At 38.2% G+C, this 22458-nt stretch overlaps 1 protein-coding gene across 1 annotated transcript in view; it reads right to left on the reverse strand.

Annotated features, from left to right (window-relative positions):
* CFAP43 (cilia and flagella associated protein 43) overlaps nucleotides 1-22458 on the reverse strand; it is a 105589-nt gene that overhangs the window by 24992 nt on the left and 58139 nt on the right. The window contains exons 18-24 of the mRNA XM_068549044.1: nucleotides 21730-21831; nucleotides 20893-20970; nucleotides 11729-11854; nucleotides 5926-6030; nucleotides 3627-3743; nucleotides 2509-2736; nucleotides 718-924 (exon numbers count right to left, since the gene is read on the reverse strand). Of these exons, the coding sequence (XP_068405145.1) occupies nucleotides 718-924; nucleotides 2509-2736; nucleotides 3627-3743; nucleotides 5926-6030; nucleotides 11729-11854; nucleotides 20893-20970; nucleotides 21730-21831 (963 nt within the window). The remainder of the gene's footprint in view (nucleotides 1-717; nucleotides 925-2508; nucleotides 2737-3626; nucleotides 3744-5925; nucleotides 6031-11728; nucleotides 11855-20892; nucleotides 20971-21729; nucleotides 21832-22458) is intronic.

Raw genomic sequence — 22458 nt, forward strand, 5'->3', positions numbered from 1 at the left:
TTTGTTATTACTCCTAAGCAACACTATTATCTTTTGCCCCAAAGTAATCAAGATGGTTTCATGTGAGCAAGGGTATTCTCTTTGAGTTACTTTTTATAAATGAAATATGGTTATATTTGAATTGTTTTCTTTAAGCATTTACTTGTAACTGCATTTGTGCTAAACACCTTTTAAGAAGGCTGTCCAGTGAGCCCCTTTCTCTGGGACCCATACTGCTCTAATGGCTAGATAATTACTGGAGCTCCATCAGCCTCATTCCCATTATGTGACCCAACCTCCATGGGTACAGGTGCTGGACCCAAGTTGGGCCAAGAAGCCCCTTCCCAGGTGAATCCAGAACTAGGACTAAGAGATTATAGTTTGGACAAGTTGCTCTCTTGAGCACAGGTGATATAACATAGAAACTGCTAGAGGCAGCTGAAATGCAGAGAGAAGTGAGTCAAGAGATGAAGAAAGAGCACTTCTGGACTCTCCACAAGGTTCCAGTGTGTGGTTCCTGTTTCTTTCTAGGCTTGGTGTCCAAATCTTCTCTGGACTCTATGGCATTCATAGAAGAAATCCTCATTATTGCTGGGGCTATGTTAACTGTTTTTGTTACTTGTAACCAAGAATGCTACCTTATACAGTTGCTTCTGGTAGCAGAAAGAAGAAGAATAAATAAGAGCCTGGAAAATGTCATGAGAAAGAAGGGAAGAGATGATGTACGGATAATCGTACCTCAGTACTTTCCACAATAAGGGTTCTCTCTGGCTTCTCACAGTCCTCAAATTCTGGTTGCCAGACTGATTCTTCCAACTCCAGATCTAAAACAATTTCTTGAATTCTTACATTTTTTTCCTTCACACGTGCAATTTCAATCTCTTTTTGTTTATATGCAGCATCAAACTCACTATTGAAAGCAGTTTTTACCTTGTAAATAATATCCTGAAATATCAATATGTTATTATAAACACACCATGTATTATACCTTTACTGGCAACATGGTCCCACAGTTTTACTTTCCCTCCAAAATCACTTTACAAATTATAAGCAAATTAATCTTTCTAAAATACTGTTTATATTAAGTCATTTATTGGTCCAGTAATCTATAGTGGCATCCCACCATGGGTAAGGTTAAGCAACAGCATAACTGTTATACTACAACGTACTTCCAGAAATGTACGATGTAACTCAGTGTGCAGGTATATTGATAAGCGGGTAATGGATACTTGGAGGCTCTTTGGGCTATTCTCTCTACTTTTGTGTATGTTCTTAAAAAAATCCATCATAAAAATATTTAAAAAGCAATATTCAGTATTAAAGTTGGGAAATATCTTTTCTTTGGAACCAGGTTTGGGGAGAGGAGGTGAGGAAAAGATGGCCTATAGAGGTCTGGAGAATCTTCCAGAGAAGCACAACTACACACAATATTCTTCCTCTGTATGGACAGGTCATTTTCAGGTAGAAAGGGAACCCAAGCTGTCCAGTTGGATCAGCCAGTTACTAAGGTGGATGTGGGTCCAACTGGATTGCCCCTAGCTCTGCTGATGAGTAGAATGATGGGTCAAACTAAAAGTAGACTTGACTTTACCATCAGAGTTCAGTCTATATATCTATCCTACTGAAGATGAAACCATTAAAGCAGGGTAGAAAATGATCTTAACGGCTGGCACCAGAATTTCTCTTAGGCTGAAATTACTTTCTTGTAGGAAAACACCTTAATAAAGCAGCAGGAAGGTGAGACACTGAGGGCATAGGTCAGCAGAAGCTAAGCAACAAAAGGGATAACTCAACGGTTCTCAGTATAAATGCACAGGAAATTTCAGGTATTGGAGGAGACAAAGAAGAGAAAAAGATAGGAAGGGAGAGCAGAGTAACACAGCAGGAGGCTAGAACTCAAATTGCAGACATGGCTGAAGGATCTTCAGGAATAGGAATGGCCAAACATTAAATTTCAAACCATCTGCATTGGTGCAATCTCAGTTACTGAGTTTTCAAAAACCTTCAGTAGGCATGCACAGGTGTGTTCTGAAACTGACTTGTTTGGTTGAAAGCAAGGAGTAGGAGCTTAGAGCCTGAAGGACACCATACCTTATCCCTGAGCCCCAGAACTTACAGAAATCTTAGAGAGGAAATTGTATTTTCCTAGATTAAGGAGATAGACAAGCATTCACATCTTGATCTTATAAGGAGGTCCTAATTGACATCTGGGTTACCTAGAAGGTGGCATTCAAGGATTTCTTTTATCTTTGAGTTTCCGGAAGATCTAAGTAGAAAAATGGTTCACGGTGTTAGCCAGTGGAGGGTGCTCTTTAGAAAACCTGGTATCACAGAACCCTCTCCAAATGGATGAAAACAACTCTTGTCCACGAGCTCTGTTTAAAGAACATGGATGCTAGCCATGTGGATATTTCTCTGTGGACTTTAAAGACATCATTTGATTGGCATTAGATTTCAATTTGAGCCTTTGCAAGGCACCTCATGGAAAGTTTTAGAGATTTTCAAGGGTAAAGAAAAAAATTCACCCACTTTCAGTAATATAATTTGGTTGATTTTCTCCTCTCTGGAATGAAGTTCCAGTTGGCTTGACAACAAAGAGGTATGTACCCTAAAATCAGTACTCAGACTACCAAGCAGGTAATTGGGCAAGTTGGTATCTTTTGCTGTCCCATCTTCTTCCTCTTCTTCATCCTCCTCTTCATGATGCTTTTTAACCAAGGTAATTGCAGACTGAACCTCTACAATTTCCTTCTGTAGCTAAATATAGAAAAAGATGAAATGAAAGTTATGCAATAAGAAGAATTCTCTAAAGGGCAATTTTGGGACAACTTAATTATTTCAACAATCATTTTAAGATGTTAATTGTCTTGCCAACAACTGAATTTAAAGTGATGTCCTGAACCTGCCGAAGAGAAAGCCTCAGAAATTGATAGACTGTAGATAAATCATAAGAGTAAAAATTCTTCTTGATAGTGTGTAATATTCATATTTTTCTGTCAGGATGACAGCTGCTTGTAAATATTTTGAGTCTTTCTTGGTACTTAAGCATTAAAAAATATACTTTCTCTTCATATTTTAAAAAGGAACTTATTCACATAGGACTGGTATATGTATGTAAAAAGAATTAAGCATGCCTTCATTTTAGTTTTAGAAAAAGAGTGGATGCAAAGTTCTGGCCAAAATGAAACTACACCAATTGGGCAGTGTTTTTAAGTGGTTTGACAGAGATTGCTGGGGAAAAAAAGCTAGGATTGCTTTAGGAAAACTATAAATCCCATCGAAACAGATTCTACTTCATCCTTGGCCAATCTCTTAAAACACAATCCCCAGTGATAAGAGGTGATAAAAAGAGTATGTGTGGATGAAGAACTTCTGACCAGGACAAGAACAAAATCCCAAATCTCAATTTTAAAAGTATATCATCATATTTGAGGGATAGCCAATGTTGTTAGGATATAGGCTCCTTAACGTGGATATAGGCTCCTACATTCATTAGAATATATTCTACACATAAACAAGGAATATAAATATAAATACAACTAATATCTAAACGTATCTTAAGTAGTATTCCAACTCAAATCTGTATGAAGGAAATCCTGAAACAAAACACGTCACTTATATAAACACATATATATTTAAAATTGTACTTTAAGACACTCTGCTTCAATCTTCTTTTGCTGCACAACTCTCTTCAATTCTTTCAACTCTTCATCTGTGCGTTCTTTCATTGGGAAGTTCTCAACCACACATGGGATGTGAAAGCACTTGGGAAAAAAAGAGAAAAATGAAATAAATCCATTTTTAGAACAATTGTGTGTATCCGGGGCAGAGTGGGGCATATTTTCTCTGATCAAAATTAATCCATAGGTTATCATCATGCATGAGTGAAATGGCCGATGGAAGCTTTCTTTAAAATAAAACAATGTAGAGTTTATCACACTAAGTGAAGTAAGTCAGAAAGAGAAAGACAAATACCATATGATACCACTTATATGTGGAATCTAAAATATGGCACAAATGAACTTATCTATAAAATAGAAACAGAGTCATAGACATAGAGAACAGACTTGCAGTTGCCAAGGGGAAGGAGGGAGGGAGAGGGATGGACTGGGAGTTTGGGGTTGGTAGATGCAAACTATTACATTTAGAATAGATAAACAACAAGGTCCTAATGTATAGTACAGGGAACAATACTCAATATCCTGTGATAAACCATGATGGAAAAGAATATAAAAAAAGAATGTCTACATGTGTATAACTGAGTCACCTTGCTGTACAGCAGAGATCGTCACAACATTGTAAAGCAACTCTACTTCAATTAAAAAAAAGAAATAAAATAAAACAATGTATGCCTTCAGTATTGGTGTAAACTTTGTATAAAAAATACTGTGCTTTTGTGAAAGATTTATTTCTAGAGCAGTGCTTCTTAACCAGACGTGATTTTGCTGGCCCCTGTCCCCATCCTCTCCAGCCCCCCAGGGACATTTGGCAATGTCTGGAGACATTTTTGATTGTCACTGATGGGGGGGGGGGTGTGGAGTCTGCTGGAGCCTGGTAGATAGAGGGCGGGGATGTTGCAAAATCCTCCAATCCTTAGGCCAGCCCCTAAAACAAAGAATTATCCAGCCCCAAGTGTGCCGTTCTCGAGAAACCCTGTTTTAGAGCCATACTCAATCACATAAATGGAGGGTGACCAATACTTCATTATCTAAACAGGGGGCATATTTGAAAGTGAAAAAGGTGCTGTTAATAGTTACTCTTGGACCACAGGCATAAACTGGGACTCTTGGTCACCCTACACAAAGAGGGAAACTGTGTTGGGAGGAATCTCAATAAAAAGGCACAAAAAACAGTCCTTTAGAAAATGTGAAGGTAGGGGCTTCCCTGGTGGCTCAGTGGTTAAGATTCCACCTGCTAATGCAGGGGACATGGGTTCGAGCCCTGGTCCACATGCCACAGAGCAACTAAGGCTGTGCACCACAACTACTGAGCCTGCACTCTAGAGCCTGCGAGCCACAACTACTGAGCCTGCGAGCCACAACTACTGATCCCACATGCCACAACTACTGAAGCCCGCGTGCCTAGAGCCCGTGCTCTGCCACAAGAGAAGCCATCACAATGAGAAGCCCACACACCGCAACGAAGAGTAGACCCCGCTCACCGCAACTAGAGAAAGCCCACCTGCAGCAACGAAGACCTAACACAGCCAAAAATTTAAAAATAAATTTTAAAAAAATCATAAAAATCTCACTGTGAATATTAAAAAAGAAAAAGAAAATGTGAAGGCAGGTACAGGTAGAAATGTGAATAATACGCAGAGCAACTAAGCCCGTGCGCCACAACTACTGAGCCTGTGCTCTAGAGCCCACGAGCCACAACTACTGAGCCCACGTGCCACAACTACTGAAGCCCATGCGCCTAGAGCCCGTGCTCCACAAGACAAGCCACTGCAATGAGAAGCCACGCACCGCAACGAAGAGTAGCCCCCACTTGCTGCAACTAAAGAAAGCCCGTGCACAGCAATGAAGACCCAACACAGCCAAAAATAAATAAATAAAATAAATTTATATAAAAAAAAGAAATGTGAATAATATTATGTCTAATTTTCAATCTGTGTGGAATGTGAGTGAAGTGGCTTTTTGAAATAGACAGATATTGAGACCCGGATGCAGGGGGTGTCATAGAGGAAAGAGGGAAAGAGGTGCTGAAACAAAGCTTAAGAGATGCTGGCTTAGAAGCACATGGGGACTGAGCAGAGAGGAAAGAACGAGACAAGGGAAAAGACACATCGAGGTGGAGTCAGTACAAGAAGGGGCAAGGTGTGCTTTGAATGCTTTCCTATATATGGCTTTTCTTAAACTTTTTCTTTTTTAAATTTTCTGCCATGAGACTTTGCATGAAAATTTTAATTGGCTAAAGTGTTGTACCTGAAGTTCTATCTGTTACCTTAAGAGCTCGGCCTTTCACAGCCATCGAATTCCAGCATTCTTCTTTGATAAGTTCAGCCAAATATCTCTTGGCTAGGTTTTGCATCTCAGCATCCTTTCTTATCTTAAGGAACACAAATGAAGGGAAAAGTAAAAATGAAAATGTGGCCTCAAAAAAAATCTCAGTTGTAAAAAGCAGATGCACTTGGAGGAGGATACTTCCCTGTCTTTGGTTTAGTCTGGAGGCTTAGAATTCCATTCCTTGAGGACTAGGGTGTCAACACAAACACCACTAAGGCAGGCAGGTCCTACACAGGAGCCAAGGCAGGTGTGCAGGCAGTTGCACAGCCATGGTAGCTGGATAGCTAACACACACATAATCACAGATCTGGCTGGTTGGCGCAAGGTGGTAAAGCAAACCCACTGTGCCAAGTCTTCCTGTTTTATTAGAAAAGTTTGGAATATGTAAATGTTGGCTTAATCCTTGTCAATGCATATTTGAAGTGGCATTTTGTGACCCCTGTCTTGGGGTCTTTATTGCACTAAATTCTTCTATTGTTTATGTCCATTGTGAAATGAATGTTCCACTATTCTTGGGGATCGTATGATGTACCTTTTGCCATTTAGAAACATGTGTTACCTCAATTCGTTTTATCTCCTTAAGTGATTAAGTATTTTTATTTTAATAAAGTTTGCCAAAAGAGCTGGCATGAAAGTGACACCCAACAATCCTTAGTCCTTAGGGTCCTCTTCAGAAACTTTTTTTTTTTTTAAATTTTTTTACTGAAGTATAGTTGATTTACAATGTTGTACAGAACCTTTTTTTTTTTTTTGGCATTTCACTTTGTTGGCAGATCATTAGTAAACTAGCTGAAAATAATATCTCCCAGATTAGAAAATGTCTTATTTATTTATTCATTCATTCACTTACTCATTTTTCATGTTTATTTTATTCATTGTCTGAACAAATACCTTGTTTAATTTGCGTTTTATTTATTTTTGATTTTACCCATTGAGTTAATGGCTAATACAGTTTAAAATCATTTTTTCTTTTTTCAGAGATCAAAAATGTTCTTTATTTAGAAATAAAGAAGGTATTTGATGGGCTCTGGACATGATGGCAGACTGGACATGGCTGAGGAAAGAATCTCTGAGCTAGAGAATGTAACAATAGAATCTTCAAAAACATAGAATTCCTTTATTCCTTTTTAATTTCCATGGAATCTGTAGTGATGTTCCTCTTTTCTTCCTAACATTAGTAATTGTATCTATCTCTTTTTTTTCTTAGCTTAGCTATAGGCTTATTCATTTTATCAATCTTTTCAAAGAATCAGCTTTTGATTTCATTGATTCTTTTTTTTTGAATTTTATTTTATTTTTTTATACAGCAGGTTCTCATTAGCTATCCATTTTATACATATTAGTGTATACACGTCAATCCCAGTCTCCCAATTCATCACACCACTACCACCACCACCCCCGCCACTTTCCCCCCTTGGTGTCCATACGTTTGTTCTCTACATCTTTGTCTCAATTTCTGCCCTGCAAACCAGTTCATCTGTACCAGTTTTCTAGGTTCCACATATATGCGTTAATATACGATATTTGTTTTTCTCTTTCTGACTTACTTCACTCTGTATGATGGATCTCTAGATCCATCCACGTCTCTACAAATGACCCAATTTCGTTCCTTTTTATGGCTGAGTAATATTCCATTGTATATATGTACCACACCTTCTTTATCCATTCGTCTGTCGATGGGCATTTAGGTCGCTTCCATGTCCTGGCTATTGTAAATAGTGCTGCAGTGAACGTTAGGGTGCATGTGTCTTTTTGAATTATGGTTTTCTCTGGGTATATGCCCAGTAGTGGGATTGCTGGGTCATATGGTAATTCTGTTTTTAGTTTTTTAAGGAACCTCCATACTGTTCTCCATAGTGGCTGTATCAATTTACATTCCCACCAACAGTGCAAGAGCGTTCCCTTTTCTCCACACCCTCTCCAGCACTTGTTGTTTGTAGATTTTCTGATGATGCCCATTCTAACTGGTGTGAGGTGATACCTCACTGTAGCTTTGATTTGCATTTCTCTAATAATTAGTGATGTTGAGCAGCTTTTCATGTGCTTTTGGCCATCTGTATATCTTCTTTGGAGAAATGTCTATTTAGGTCTTCTGCCCATTTTTGGTTTGGGTTGTTTGTTTTTTTAATATCGAGCTGCATGAGCTGTTTATATATTTTGGAGATTAACCCTTTGTCTGTTGATTCGTTGGCAAATATTTTCTCCCATTCTGAGGGTTGTCTTTTCATCTTGTTTATGGTTTCCTTTGCTGTGCAAAAGCTTTGAAGTTTCATTAGATCCCATTTGTTTATTTTTGTTTTTATTTCCATTACTCTAGGAGGTGGATCAAAAAAGATCTTGCTGTGATTTATGTCAAAGAGTGTTCTTCCTATGTTTTCCTCTAAGAGTTTCATAGTGTCCGGTCTTACATTTAGGTCTCGAATCCATTTTGAGTTTTTTTTAATATAAATCACCTGTATGTGGCAGGTAGATTAGAAGGACTAATATTAGTGACTTAATTGCTATTCCTATGTTGTTTCTTACAACGGCCTGATAGGTTTTTTTTTAATAGCTACTTTATTTATTTATTTATTTATTTATGGCTGTGTTGGGTCTTCGTTTCGTGCGAGGGCTTTCTCTAGTTGTGGCAAGTGGGGGCCACTCTTCATCGCGGTGCACGGGCCTTTCACTATCGTGGCCCCTCCCGTTGCGGGGCACAGGCTCCAGACGTGCAGGCTCAGTAGTTGTGGCTCACGGGCCCAGTTGCTCCGCGGCATGTGGGATCCTTCCAGACCAGGGCTCGAACCCGTGTCCCCTGCATTAGCAGGCAGATTCTCAACCACTGCGCCACCAGGGAAGCCCTTGAGTTTATTTTTGTGTATGGTGTTAGGGAGTGTTCTAATTTCATTCTTTTACATGTAGCTGTCCAGTTTTCCCAGCACCACTTATTGTAGAGACTGTCTTTTTTCCATTGTATATCCTTGCCTCTTTTGTCATAGATTAGTTGACCATAGGTGCGTGGGTTTATCTCTGGGCTTTCTATCCTGTTCCATTGATCTATATTTCTGTTTTTGTGCCAGTACCACATTGTCTTGATTACTGTAGCTTTGTAGTATTAAATTATTTTTTCTTAAACAGCTGTTTTGGCATATTAATTGTCAGAACCTGTCTGATTCCCAGGCTCCTCCATTCCTCCCCTTGTTACTCTTGAGGCTATTTGCTCAATCCCTCCAGAATAATGCTAATACTGTGTCTAGGTGGTCATTACTGGGCTTTGGTCTTTGCCCTGTTGTTGAGATCCTGGCCAGGGTGGGTAATAGCCTGGTCCCTTTAGGACTGGGAGCCTTAGCTCTTCCCAGGGACTAGTGTTCTGCTCGCAGGTGGATTTATGGCGCCATCTGCTAACACTGTTCTGTCCTGGACTGTCTGGTTCTACTATCATGCCAAATCTAGGGCTGATATCTCTTCAAAGCCCAGAGCTCAGGAAAACTAAACAACATGAGGGAAATGAGCATGTGAAGAGCCTTTCTCTGTACCAAAGCCTGTGACAGAGGATCAAGGAGGCTCCTCGAGGGATGCACAGGAATTTGATAAGCAGCAAGGGATGGGGGCATCTGGAGCAGAGGCACAGGGTGGGGGTCAGGTGAGCAGAGTGGCTTCATCAGGGGTCAGTAGGTCAACAGTCCAGAGGAGCAGGTTCATGGGGCCGAGTGGTCAGACAAGAGCTTGGAGAAAAAAGCAATGAGAGGGTGAGGATGGGGGCAGGCACCTAAGCCGAACTCATTTTAGAGTGATCAAGATGAATGGGCTGGGAGAAGCTGGTGCCAGAATAGGAGGTGGCATTCCAGGCCTGTGAGGCCAGGGCCGAGGAGGATGAGCCAGAAGCCCGGTGGGCAGACCAGCACTGCTTACCGGCTCAGACTCGAGTTGGGGGCTCCTAGCCAAGTGACTCGAGCACCTAAGCCTTAGTTTCCTTAAGTGGGGAAAACAATAACCTACCTTTTTGGATTGCTGTGATGATCAAGTAACATTCAAAAAGCCCCTAGACTGGTGCCTATCTGTTATAATAAGAAAAAGGGATCATTTCTAATAGCTTCCTGTTGTATGTTTAAAAACAAAAGCCAAATTCTTCACCACAACATACAAGGTCTTCAGAGCTGGCCTCTGCCTACCTCTCCCACCTCATTCCGTGAGGCCCTCTCCTGTCCACTGTGCTACAGCCTTTCTGGCCTTTCTGGCCCTGGAATACGCTGAGCAATTTCTGCCTCAGGGCCCTTGTTCTTGCTGCTCCCTTTGCCTGACATTCTCTTTCCTCAGATCTTTGTATAGCCAGCTCCCTCTCTTCTCTTAGTTTGCAACTGAAAGGTCCCCTCTTTAAAGTTGTCTTCTCTGACCACAGAAGTAGATCCCCCCGCATCTATTATCGAATCTGGTTTGTTTCCATCATATAATATATAGAGATTTGTTTATGGTCTCTGTTCTCTACTAGAGTAGCCCCATGTGGGTGGGACCTATCTGTATTATTCATTGTATCCCCAGCACCTACAGTAGTGCCTGGCATGTAATAGGTGTTCAATAAATGTTGCAGAATGAATGAATGGATGGGTGAATGAACATCCAGGTGAATTTTATCTCCTTGAGTTAGTCCCTTGAGGTACTTTTGGTATTAATTCTGTTATCTAATATATTTCCTCTCATTCTCAGCCTCATGTCATTTACCATTTGGACAGATCTGCCTCATTTTCACATCTTCACTCCAGTCATTAATAAACATGTTTAACAGGACAGAGTTCTGGGGCACATGATTGGAGATTTCTCTCCTAGAATCATCAGTCAAATAACAAGTCTCTTTTTGGTATAGTTGTTTAACCAACTATAATCCACTTAAATGTCCTTATATCCAGCTATATTTAATTCTCTTGTTCAGTGGGGATAATGTTTTTATACTTGCATACTCAAAGAATCAAATGTACTGTGCAGGTTGAGAGAGAGGTTGCTTAAGAACATCCTGTGTAAAACACTCTTAAGGCTTTTACCCAAAATAAAATCCATATGAGTAAGCAATGTGTTGTGACTGCCACAAAACAGTGCAAAGGGTGAATTAATAGAAGTACAGTACCTAGAAAAATGGAGGTTTCAGTTCATGCTTTTCTCTAAACTGGAAAGATAATCATTAAATTTCTTTTGTGGGTGCCATACAGAAATAAAACAAAATTAGATGAAAACTACAACAATAATAAAACTATTAAAACTACAGTATATGATGTCATAGGAGCTGGGATAGTTAGCCTAGACAAGATACATAGGAAACATGGTAACTGCTAGTCTTCTCTAACCACTTTCACTGTGGCTATAGAGTAGATGGTGCTCAAAGAGTAGAAGAATCAGTGAGTACAGGGAGAAAGATTTCAACTCTAATTAAGAAAGGGCTTAACTAAACCAAAAATGTTTGAAGTTGGTATGAGGTGGCTGAGGAGATCTCTAAAAACGTTCAAATATATGGTGGAAGATGGTTGACATTAATGTCATGGGGGAGAGACAAACATCAGATGTCTGGCTGGTCTAGATGTTCTTCTTTCCCCTGACTCCCAAATTCAATAATGCTCTGACTCATTCCATTTGTATGCACTAAATTTGCTGTATTCACATCACGCTGGAAAAGGTTTGTTTTATTTGCATTATCCTAGAAAAGTTCTCCTTCCTATTTTCTTTTTACATTCTTTATTAAATCTTTATGGTGCTTAAATCAGATTTTTCCATACCTTTGCCACTTCTTCCTCACTTTCATCGTGGAGTCTTTCCAGTTCTTCAAGATCCAGGCCAAATTCTTGTTGCTCTAATTTTGCAATATTATCTACTGCTTCATTTTCTTCCATCATGTCCAGAATCTGAATTTTCCAACAGTAAAGAATGGAGACAAGCAAAGAATTAAACTTTAAAGGGATGGTTTTCTGAGTCTCTTCAGACAGCAACCAATAAAAAAAAATAGATATTCTGTTTATCTAAATGTAACTATCAAATAAAGAATTAGGTTATAGGCTTATTTAGGTTTTAAGGTTTAATCCATAAAAGCTCATTCATCTAAAAACAACAAAAATATGAAATGATATTAAGGAATTACTGATATTTAGGTGTGCTAGTAGTATTATTATCAAGTATTTTCAGAGTTCTTATCTTTTAGACACATATACTTAAATAATTAAAGACGAAATGATATGACATCTGGGGTCTTTTTCAAAACAATCAGGGGAGAGGATAGTGGATGGTGTATAGAGGAAAAAATATTGGTGATTAGATTTATTATATTATTATTCCCTCCACTTTTATATATATTTGAACATTTCTATAATAAAAATATCTTTAAAAGTTTATAGCTTCAAAAAATTCAGTGACAAAGGGCACAGATTACAACACATATGACAAAATATTAATATCTTCAAAATATAAAGAGCCCTTACAAATAAACAAAAACAACAAAGACAATATGAGAGAAAAAAATGAGGACTTCAGTTTCAAAATGGACTGAGAATGGGCTTTACAATCTTCCTTTCTTGCCCCAATCTATAAAATTAAGAGGAAAAAAGTGTATAATAAATCAATAAATCCAACACTGCAATTAAGAGGGGGAAGAAAAGCATCCTTCAATAGCATGGAAACTGTAAAGTCTGAAGGATGAAAATCAGTTGGATCTGAATGATGCATCATGGTCCCATGGGTCCCCAGGACAGAGCTCAGAGAAAGGTAGACTGTAATACCTGCTGAAGTCAGATCTCCTACACATCTTCTTCCCAAGCTTGCTGAACTGGTGTAGTGAAATTATAATAGGGAATTTCAATTATGAAGAGTGAGAGAGTGGCATGGACTTATATATACTACCAAATGTAAAATAGATAGCTAGTGGGAAGCAGCTGCATAGCACAGGGAGATCAGCTCCGTGCTTTGTGACCACCTAGTGGGGTGGGATAGGGAGGGTGGGAGGGAGACGCAAGAGGGAGGAGATATGGGGATATATGTATACATATAGCTGATTCACTTTGTTTTACAGCAGAAACTAACACACCATTGTAAAGCAATTATACTCCGATAAAGATGTTAAAAACAAAAAAAGATGAGCATGCAATAATGAAAATAAAAATGGATCACAAAATATTTGGGGAACAAGAAGACCACTGAAGACATACAATAAATTCAATAAACAGAAAACCTGTTATGCAAAGAGAAAGAGTTAATTAAGCAAGAAGAGTAGAATTTTACAGTAACTAGGGATGCAAAATATTAGATTATAAAATAATCAAGAGATTATGGAACTTAAAAGTTTAATCTTTGAAACAAACAAAAAATTCGACAGATGGGCTGAACAGCAAAATGGACACAGTTGAAGATAATTAATGATCTGTAAAAGTCAGTTAAGAATTCTCCCTGAGTGTAACAAAGGATAAAAAGATGAAAATGTGAAAGAAAAATTAATAAACATGTATGACATATCTAGAAGTACCTGTTACTAATATGACTTTAAGAAGGAGAGAATAAAGAGAACAGGAGCCATGATGTTTAAAGAAACAATAAGGGAGGATTTTTTAAAGACACAATAAAGCATGAATACTCAAGATTCAAAGGGTATAACAAGTGTTGAGCCAGCCCAGGTCTAGAGAAAGAAATGTCGGGAAACTAAAGAACCAAATCCTAAACATTTCTGAAGAGGAAAAGAGTATCACAAAAATAGAAGAATTAGACTAATAGAAGAACTCACATCAGCAACACTGAATGCAAGAATACAATGGATCAATAGCTTTGGATCAAAGTTTTAAGTGAAAGAAAAACCTTCAATCTCTAATTCTATAGTCATCAAACCATCATTCAAGTGAGAGGTCAAAATAGAGTAGAGTCATTTGTAAAAATTCAGGGGCTCAGAAAGTTCACTAATACCTACACCTCTGAAAGGATTAATAAGGACGTACTGAAGTCAGAGGGAAGGTAGGCAGAAAGACTTATTAAGTCTAAATAAGGTTTACACATTTTTAAGAGTTTTTAAAGGTACCAATTTAAACTATAATTCTAAATGATATCAATGAGAGAAAGTGGGGAAGCAGAAGGAGATGAAAACGTAAAAACTGAGAACAACATAAGCATACTGGGGCTCTTATCTGGAGGGCAGATATGGTATGATACACGCTAAACCAGAGCTTCTCCAACTTTAATGTGCCTATGAATCACCTAGGGATCTTGTGAAAATGGCAGATTCTGATTCAGGACATCTGGGATGGGGTCAAGATCCCAGGTGGTGTCAATGCTTCTGTGCTCTATACCATTGAGTAGGAAGGCACCAGGTGATGTTAAAAAAAAATAGGAGGTCAAGCATGTGAGTTAGAATTTTATAAGAAGCATATATTTATGACTCCCAAAATAGTTGAAAAGAAAAAAGAAAAAAGAATAACAAAAAATGCACAAGCAATCCAAGCACATAGGAAAGAGGGAAAAAGAAAAAACTTGGAAATAGGTTAAACAGAAAGCCCAAAATCAAATGGCAGGAATTATGTGTAAACATATCAATAATTATAATAAACGTGGCTAAACTCACCTATTAAAACTCTTAGATAGGATTTAAAGAAAACAATCCAGCTATATACTGATTAGAGCACAGAAGAAACTTGGAAATAAAGGCAATGGAAAAAGATACATAAAAAAGTGCTGGCAAAAGGAAATACAGCAAAAAATATTAATATAAAAAAATCAAGGGGCTTCCTTGGCGGTGCAGTGGTTAAGAATCCACCTGCCAATGCAGGGGACATGGGTTCGAGCCCTGGTCTGGGAAGATCCCACATGCCGCGGAGCAACTAAGCCCGTGCGCCACAATTACGGAGCCTGCGCTCTAGAGCCCGCGAGCCACAACTACTGAGCCCACGCGCCACAACTACTGAAGCCCACGCACCTAGAGTCTGTGCTCTGCAACAAGAGAAGCCACTGCAATGAGAAGCCCGTGCACTGCAACGAACAGTAGCCCCCACTCGCCGCAACTAGAGAAAGCCTGCACGCAGCAACGAAGACCCAACACAGCCAAAAAAATTAATAAATAAAAAATAATAATAATAAAAAAGTTTTAAAAATCAAAATGTAGAGTTAAGAACATTTAAAGAGACAAAGCTAAATATTCATAGGGCTAAAAGAAACAATCTACCAAGGTGATCTGTCATGTACATTTTTGTATCTAACATACATATGATAAAAATACAAGGATAAATTGCCAAACTGCTAATCATATCCTAGAAAACAGTTTAAATAGCAAAAACATGAACTTTACTAACTTAACTAACAAAATTAGATTGATCTAATAGGAATTTAAAGAACATTTTACCCACTCTCCCCCTCCAAAAACCCAGAGAATAAATACTCTTTACAAACACATGGAACAGTCACAAAAGACCAGATACAAGACCACAGAGATAATCTCAACAAGCTTTATTTACTGAGCATAGTGAAATAAAGTTCAAAGTTAGCAACAGAAAGATATACAAAACAATCTATAAATAATAGACAAAACAATCTGGAAATTAAAAATAGAAAAATACATACACTCTTGTAGAAAACCCTTTGGTTGATATGTTCAAAATGGAATTAGAAATATTTACAACTAGGCAATAATGAGAAATTGCATATCAAAATCAGTGCAATGTAGTCAAAGTGGTACTCAGAGGAATACTTATGGCCACATGCATACTAGAAAAAAAAAAAAAAAGAAAATAAACCACATTTTCAACTAAAAAAAGTAACAAATGAGGAAAAATAAACCTGAATGAAGCAAGGAAGAATGAATAAAATTCTAAATTTATCAAATCCTAAATTTATAAAATGTATAGGCATAAAATTCTGTATAATTTTCTCTTATAATAACAGAGTCAAATCAATAAAACTATACCTGCTTCTTCAAAAATGTTAATAAAATAGAAATTCTGTTGGAAAGTATGATCAAGAAAAAAGATAAAAGGCATAAACATACAACATTAGGAATAAAATAGAACTATAACTGAAAAATCAGAAGAGACTTAAAAAATAGAATATTATATAATTTTATATTAAACATTTAGATGGAAAATTTTCTAAGAAAATATAATTTATCAAATCTATACCTGAAAAGAAATAGAAAACTTGATAAGACTAAAGACCACAGAAGAACTTGACACAATCAGAAGAAATCAACTCTGCAACAGACATCAGGCCCAGATAGTTTTATATGTGTGTGCGAGGGCAGGAGGGTGTTGTTTATCAAACCTTAAAGAAAAGGAGAATTCCCATTCTATACAAACTATTCCAGAGAATGGAAAAAAAAGTAGAAAGCTACTCAAATCACTTGATAATGCTGATACCATAATTAAAAAAGAAAGTACAAGAAAATTAGACCAAAATTAGTTACAACTAGAAATAAAAAATTCTTAAATAAAATATTAGCAAATTGAATGTGGTGTACTGCTTCAAATGACCAATGTCTATCTGAGGAATACAAAGAATACAAGGCATTTGATAAATGTCACAATAAAATTCACAATAAAAACTCTTAGATTTTTAAAATATATCATTTCACTTGACCCTCAGAATAAACCAACATTGTTATTAGGAGAAACAAAAACAGAAAACAAAAAAACAAACAAAAAAGACTCTTAGAAAACAAGGTATAGAATGGCATTTCTTTAACTTGTTAAAGGCTATCTAGCAGGAACTACAGCAGGCATCATACTTAAAAGTTAGAAGCATTTCCATTGTTAGTAGACAAGCATGTCCACTGTCAATGACCACTATTGCATTAGAAGCCCTTACCATAAGATAAGAAAAAGAAATAAAGTAATATAAAGATTGATAATAGACACGTGATATTCTGAAGATATGATAGTCTACTTAGACAGTCCAAGAGAATCAATTGACAAAGCAATAGAACCAAAAAGAGAATTCAGCAAGGTGGTCATATATAAAATTAGTAATATTCATATCCAGTAGTATCGAATTAGAAAATGTTATAGAAAATATTCCACTCACAAAAGACCTCATAAGAGATGTACACAAAGTCACTTTTAGACTATAAAACTTCATTAAAGAACTTGTTAAAAATTTGAATAAAGATATATATTTATTTATATGTAATATATAATATATAAGATTTATATATTTTATAAATATATACAATATATATGTATTAAATTTCAGAGATGGCAAATAAATTCTTCACCAAATCACACTGTAAGCAGTTATTCTCAATTAAAATCAAATCAGAGATTTTTACAGAGCTCAACAAGCTAATTTTAAAATTCAGATGAAAAAGTAAGTGTGCACAAAGAGGCCAATATTTTCTGAAAGTGAAGAGCGAAGGGAGAATTACTTTCAAGGTATAAAAACATTTTATAAAGCTGTAGCAATTAAAATAGTTTGGAATTGGCTAAGGAAAAGATCAATGCTCAATATTAGAACATAGAGTGTCTAGAAATAATTCCGTATTCATGGGAATCCAGGGATTGATGAAGGAGGCACTGCAAATCAGCGGGAAAAGGATGGTATATTCAATAAAAAGCATTGGTGAAATGTGCTATTAATTTGAAAAAATAAAGTTAGATCTATACCTCATATCCATTCACAAAAATAAATTACAGGTGAAATAAAGGAGTATCAGGAGAAAATACATGAGATTTGGAAGACTTTAAAAATCATGCACATAAAGCAAAAGTTATAAATGATCAATACACTTGGATCATAATTTAAAATTTTTGCATTTAAAAAGGTACAGTATAGGGACTTCCCTGGTGGTGCAGTGGTTAAGAATCCGCCTGCCAGTGCAGGGGACACGGATCCGAGCCCTGGTCCGGGAGGATCCCACATGTCGCGGAGCAACTAAGCCCATGCGCCACAACTACTGAGCCTGCGCTCCACAGCCAGCGAGCCACAACTACTGAGCCCGCATGCCACAACTACTGAAGTCCGTGCGCCTAGAGCCCGTGCTCCACAACAAGAGAAACCACCGCAATGAGAAGCCTGCACACCACAATGAAGCATAGCCCTGGCTCGCCGCAACTAGAGAAAGCCCGCGCACAGCAACAAAGACCCAACACAGCCAAAATAAATAAAATAAATAAATTTATATTAAAAATAAATTAAAAGGCACAGTATAAAAGTTGAGACAAAACAGAAAATATTTGTAGTATATTTGGCTGAACCATATAAAACAGCAATCTCATGTGGTTCAACCTAATAATAAGGGCTATCTCCAGATTTGCCCAATGCACGCCTCCATGCTCTTTTCCTCTTCCAGCTGAGTGGGATGAGATTAAGCAAGGCAACCTTAGAAGCCATGTGCTAGAGACAGCAGAGTCTCTGTCAGCTTGGGTCTCTGAATGACTGCATGGAACAGAGCAGCTGCTGACCTGAACACCTACCCAGAATGATTATATAGGGAAGAAATAAACTTCTCATCCCTATGTCATTATATTTTTGGAGTTTGTTTGTTATCACAGCTTAGCTAACGCTAATTATTATAAAGAAATATAAGTTAAAAATAAAAATAAAGAACTTCTACAATCAACAAGAAAAAGACCAGCAACCCGATAGAAAAATTGGCAAAGGACATGAACAGGGAATTGATAGAAGAGGAAATTCAGTCTTCAGAGTTATGAAAAGATGTTCAACCTCATTAGTAATCAGGAAAACAAAAATTAAGGGGAGGAAATTACCAAAGAAATAATTAAAGAACTTTTCCCAGACCTGAAAGAGGCTTCTTGTTAAAAGTGCTCCAGTGCCTAGCACATGAAAGAGACAAGAAAGCCCAAACAAACTAGGGTCCTGGTATGAAACAGAATGACACACTCAAATGGCATAAATGGGGAGAGGGACCTTTAAAACAGATTTGGCATGGTAAGGGAAATCAGCAAGGCATGATAAAGCATCTCAGGCGAGCAACCACGGGAAGCTATCACCACTCCCAGGTCTGAAAGGCAAGGATGGGAAGTGGTTACTAGAACCTGGGGAGATCAGTAGCTGTAGGAGAGGGCTAGCAGTCACTGCCAACTCATAATACCACAGAGAGGAAACTGGAGAAATAAAGACCCTGACCTTGTCTTCTCCTGCCCCTTGATCGTCTGCTGACGCCACTCACTGTCTAAACCCAAACAGAAGACAGAGGCAAGAGAGCTCACTGATGCCATCCACAGAGGCCAGCCTCTGGGGGCTAGGAGCAGGGTGAAAAAGGGTGAAGGGTATGTCTGCACCAGCAAATCAAGAATATCCATCAAAGGTATGAAGGTGCATATTGTAAAATTTCCAAACACCAGAGAAAAAGAAAGGATCCTGTAAGTTTCCAGAGATAAAAATCTGGTTACCTAGAGAACTGGGAATCAAAAAGATATTGAATTCTCTAAAGCAAACACTGAAAGCTAAAAGACAATGGAGCAAGTCTTCAAAATTCTGAGGGTAAATCATTGTATTTGAGAAAAACCACGTCTCAAAAAATGTACCTCCTATGTACCCTTTCTCAAGAACAGAGCCAAAGCATTGTACACCTCTAGGGGGTAGGCACCACTCACACTGTATTACATTTGAATGACACTAGCACAGCTGCATGATAAATGATGTTCCCAAGTATGGGCCTGCACAGCAGTCCTGCTTAGAAAGCTACTGGAAGATGCACACCAAGAAGACAAAGAAAAACACACAGGACTCTGGAAACAGGGGCTCTAACTCAGGAGGCAGGTGAGACAATTTCCCAGGAAGATGGACAAGAGAAGTCCCTAGAACAGCAGCTGTGTGCCTGGTCTAGAGAGCAAGGTGTGTAGACTAGCGCTGGAAGATAGAAAGCTCTAGAAGGGAGGTCCCACACACACACACACAAAAATGCACTGACAGATTGATTACCTCAGGTATCTAGCATTTTGAGAGAGTTTGAATAGAAAGGCTTAATCTAAAACAAAGGCAATTATTAATTCCAGGAAAAATAAAGTTGTAAAAATGGAAATGTAATCATAATATACCATGTGGCTCAGCTTTGAAGAATATTTATATAACTATAATAGTGTACCTACTGAGTATTGATTTATGTGCATACAGTAGTGGTGGAGGGTGTAAAAGAAACTGAGTACTCATCTTCCATGCCAGAAAGCCCACAACGAGTGTCAAAATAGAAATACCAAGAAATAGCAGTATTAAGAAGACCATTACAAAGATGGAGGTAAATATCCAAACAAAAAGTCTGAAAAAACTGAAAACATTTACCTCAGGATTGCAGGAATCATAGTGAAGAAAAGTAGAGCAGGTGCTGCTAGAAAAACATTTTTAAAAATTTATTATTTATTTTTGGTTGCATTGGGTCTTTGTTGCCGTGCGCGGGCTTTCTCTAGTTGCGGCAAGCAGGGGCTGCTCTTCGTTGTGGTGCGCAGGCTTCTCACTGCGGTGGCTTCTCTTGTTGCGGAGCACGGGCTCTAGGCACACGGGCTTCAGTAGTTGTGGCTCGTGGGCTCTAGAGCACAGGCTCAGTAGTTGTGGCGCATGGGCTTAGTTGCTCCGCGGCTTGTGGGATCTTCCCAGACCAGGGCTCGAACCCGTGTCCCCTGCACTGGCAGGCGGGTTCTTAACCACTGCGCCACCAGGGAAGCCCCAAAAACATTATTTTTAATTACGTAACTCTGTATTATTTAATTTGTAAAAATGTAAATGTATAACTTTGACAAAAATAAGTATTAAAGACAGTATTTGGGGAAGACAGGGAAGAAAACCACTGTTTATATGTTGTATGGTAAGATAAAAATTATACCCTATTAAAGTGCCCCAGAAAACTAAGCTTACAGGCAGAGAAAAAAATGGGGTGTAGTGTCTCATGCTGGGTTGAACAAAATAAAGTTCAAAACGTAATTTTAGACCAAGGGCCAAACGTATTAGTACATGGAATCGCAACACTTACAGTTTTAGCAAGTGCTTTGATTCCTCTTTTTATCTCTTTCCTTTTGTTGGAAAACAGTTTAACCTCGTTTTTGATGGCCTGGAATGGAGAAAGTACATCCTTTAAACAAGCAACAGGGATGATAGTGAGATGATAGATACATATGTACATACTTAGATACATAGATAGCACTTCCCTAGAAACAGAAATAAGGAAAAATATTAAAGACTAATAATATAAAGTGTACATGAAATAATACCACTGCAATACTTTGCTTAAGTCTAAATTGCTGCTATGTAAGTGGCCACTGAAGCAACTTGGAACTGAGGTCAATGATAAGGCCAACAGAAAGAAAATAATCTAGTGAAAAATTAAAGAACAGTTGATAACAGAAAACTAGTCTGCTATTTTATTGGGAACTTGAGTGCGACTAGATAAGCAGGCTAAATCCAGACACAAGCTGCCACCTATGTCACCTTTCTGCACATCAGAAGCCACAGTGTCTCTTCTGTTCCGGGCCCACCCCTTTTATTTAAGCCTACCTTGCCGCATCCCCCCAAATGTACTTCAGCATGAGTTATCTTAGTTCATTCTTTGCCTTGGCCTACCTGGACACTTTTCTCGGGTTTTGTATTAGCCTAAGTACAGCACTTAAAGCTCATATAACTTAATCTAAAAGACTGGGCCGTGTTTAGTGTGTTTGCCTGCTTTCAGGGAAGGTACACTTATACGATGTAATGGTCTGCCAAGTAGTATCTCTGTCCACTTTCTAACTTTCCAAGGGGTTTCACAGGAAACTAATCTATTTGGCACCCCTACAAAGCATTATTTCAAACTTCTCTCATGTTTTATAAATACCTCTTGGCTTTTTTGTTGTATCCAGGGAATTTCCGCCATATTATCAACTTTGACTAATTCCTCTTGTAATGAGTCAACGCTTAACCTCACATTCTCATTTATCTTAGAAGAAGACAGACATATCTTAAATTAAAAATTCATCAAGTTCTCCTCCCACCCTACTTCATTTAATTGCTTTGAATCCCTCTTTACTTGTTGCATTTTAAAATATATTACCAAGCATTTTGCCTGCTCAAGATGTAAGGTTTAGTTAATTTTATTCCTTCCATTCTGTGCTTGTATCAGCCACACTTTTCACTGAGAAAGCAGCAATGATCAGACAGGTCACACGTTCACCAGATCACTCTTGGCCTTCTTCCTGTTACTGTAGACCAAATGCTGCTGCCTATCGAGGCCTGCCCCACCATTTGTGCTTAGGATCTTAATCTTTTCCTCCTTCTTGAAGGCTTTGCACTTAAAAAAAATTTCCATCACCCTTCTGCATCATCCATTTCTGCCTTCTACTGAATCTTTCCCTACAGTATCTAAACATGCTCTGGAATCTCCTGTCCCAGGAAAGCTACTCTCCACTGACCACCACATTCCCCTTTAGCTGCCGCCCTATTTCTGCGCTCCCCTTTGCAGCAAAAAATCTTGAAAGAGTTTGGAATGTCACACTCTGCTGGTTCTCCTGCAACCTCACTGGCCGCCCCTTCTCAATCTCCTTCACCTCCCTGAACTCTTCTCCTG

The sequence above is a fragment of the Eschrichtius robustus genome, chromosome 7 (genome assembly GCF_028021215.1).
Source record: "Eschrichtius robustus isolate mEscRob2 chromosome 7, mEscRob2.pri, whole genome shotgun sequence".
NCBI lineage: Eukaryota > Metazoa > Chordata > Mammalia > Artiodactyla > Eschrichtiidae > Eschrichtius > Eschrichtius robustus.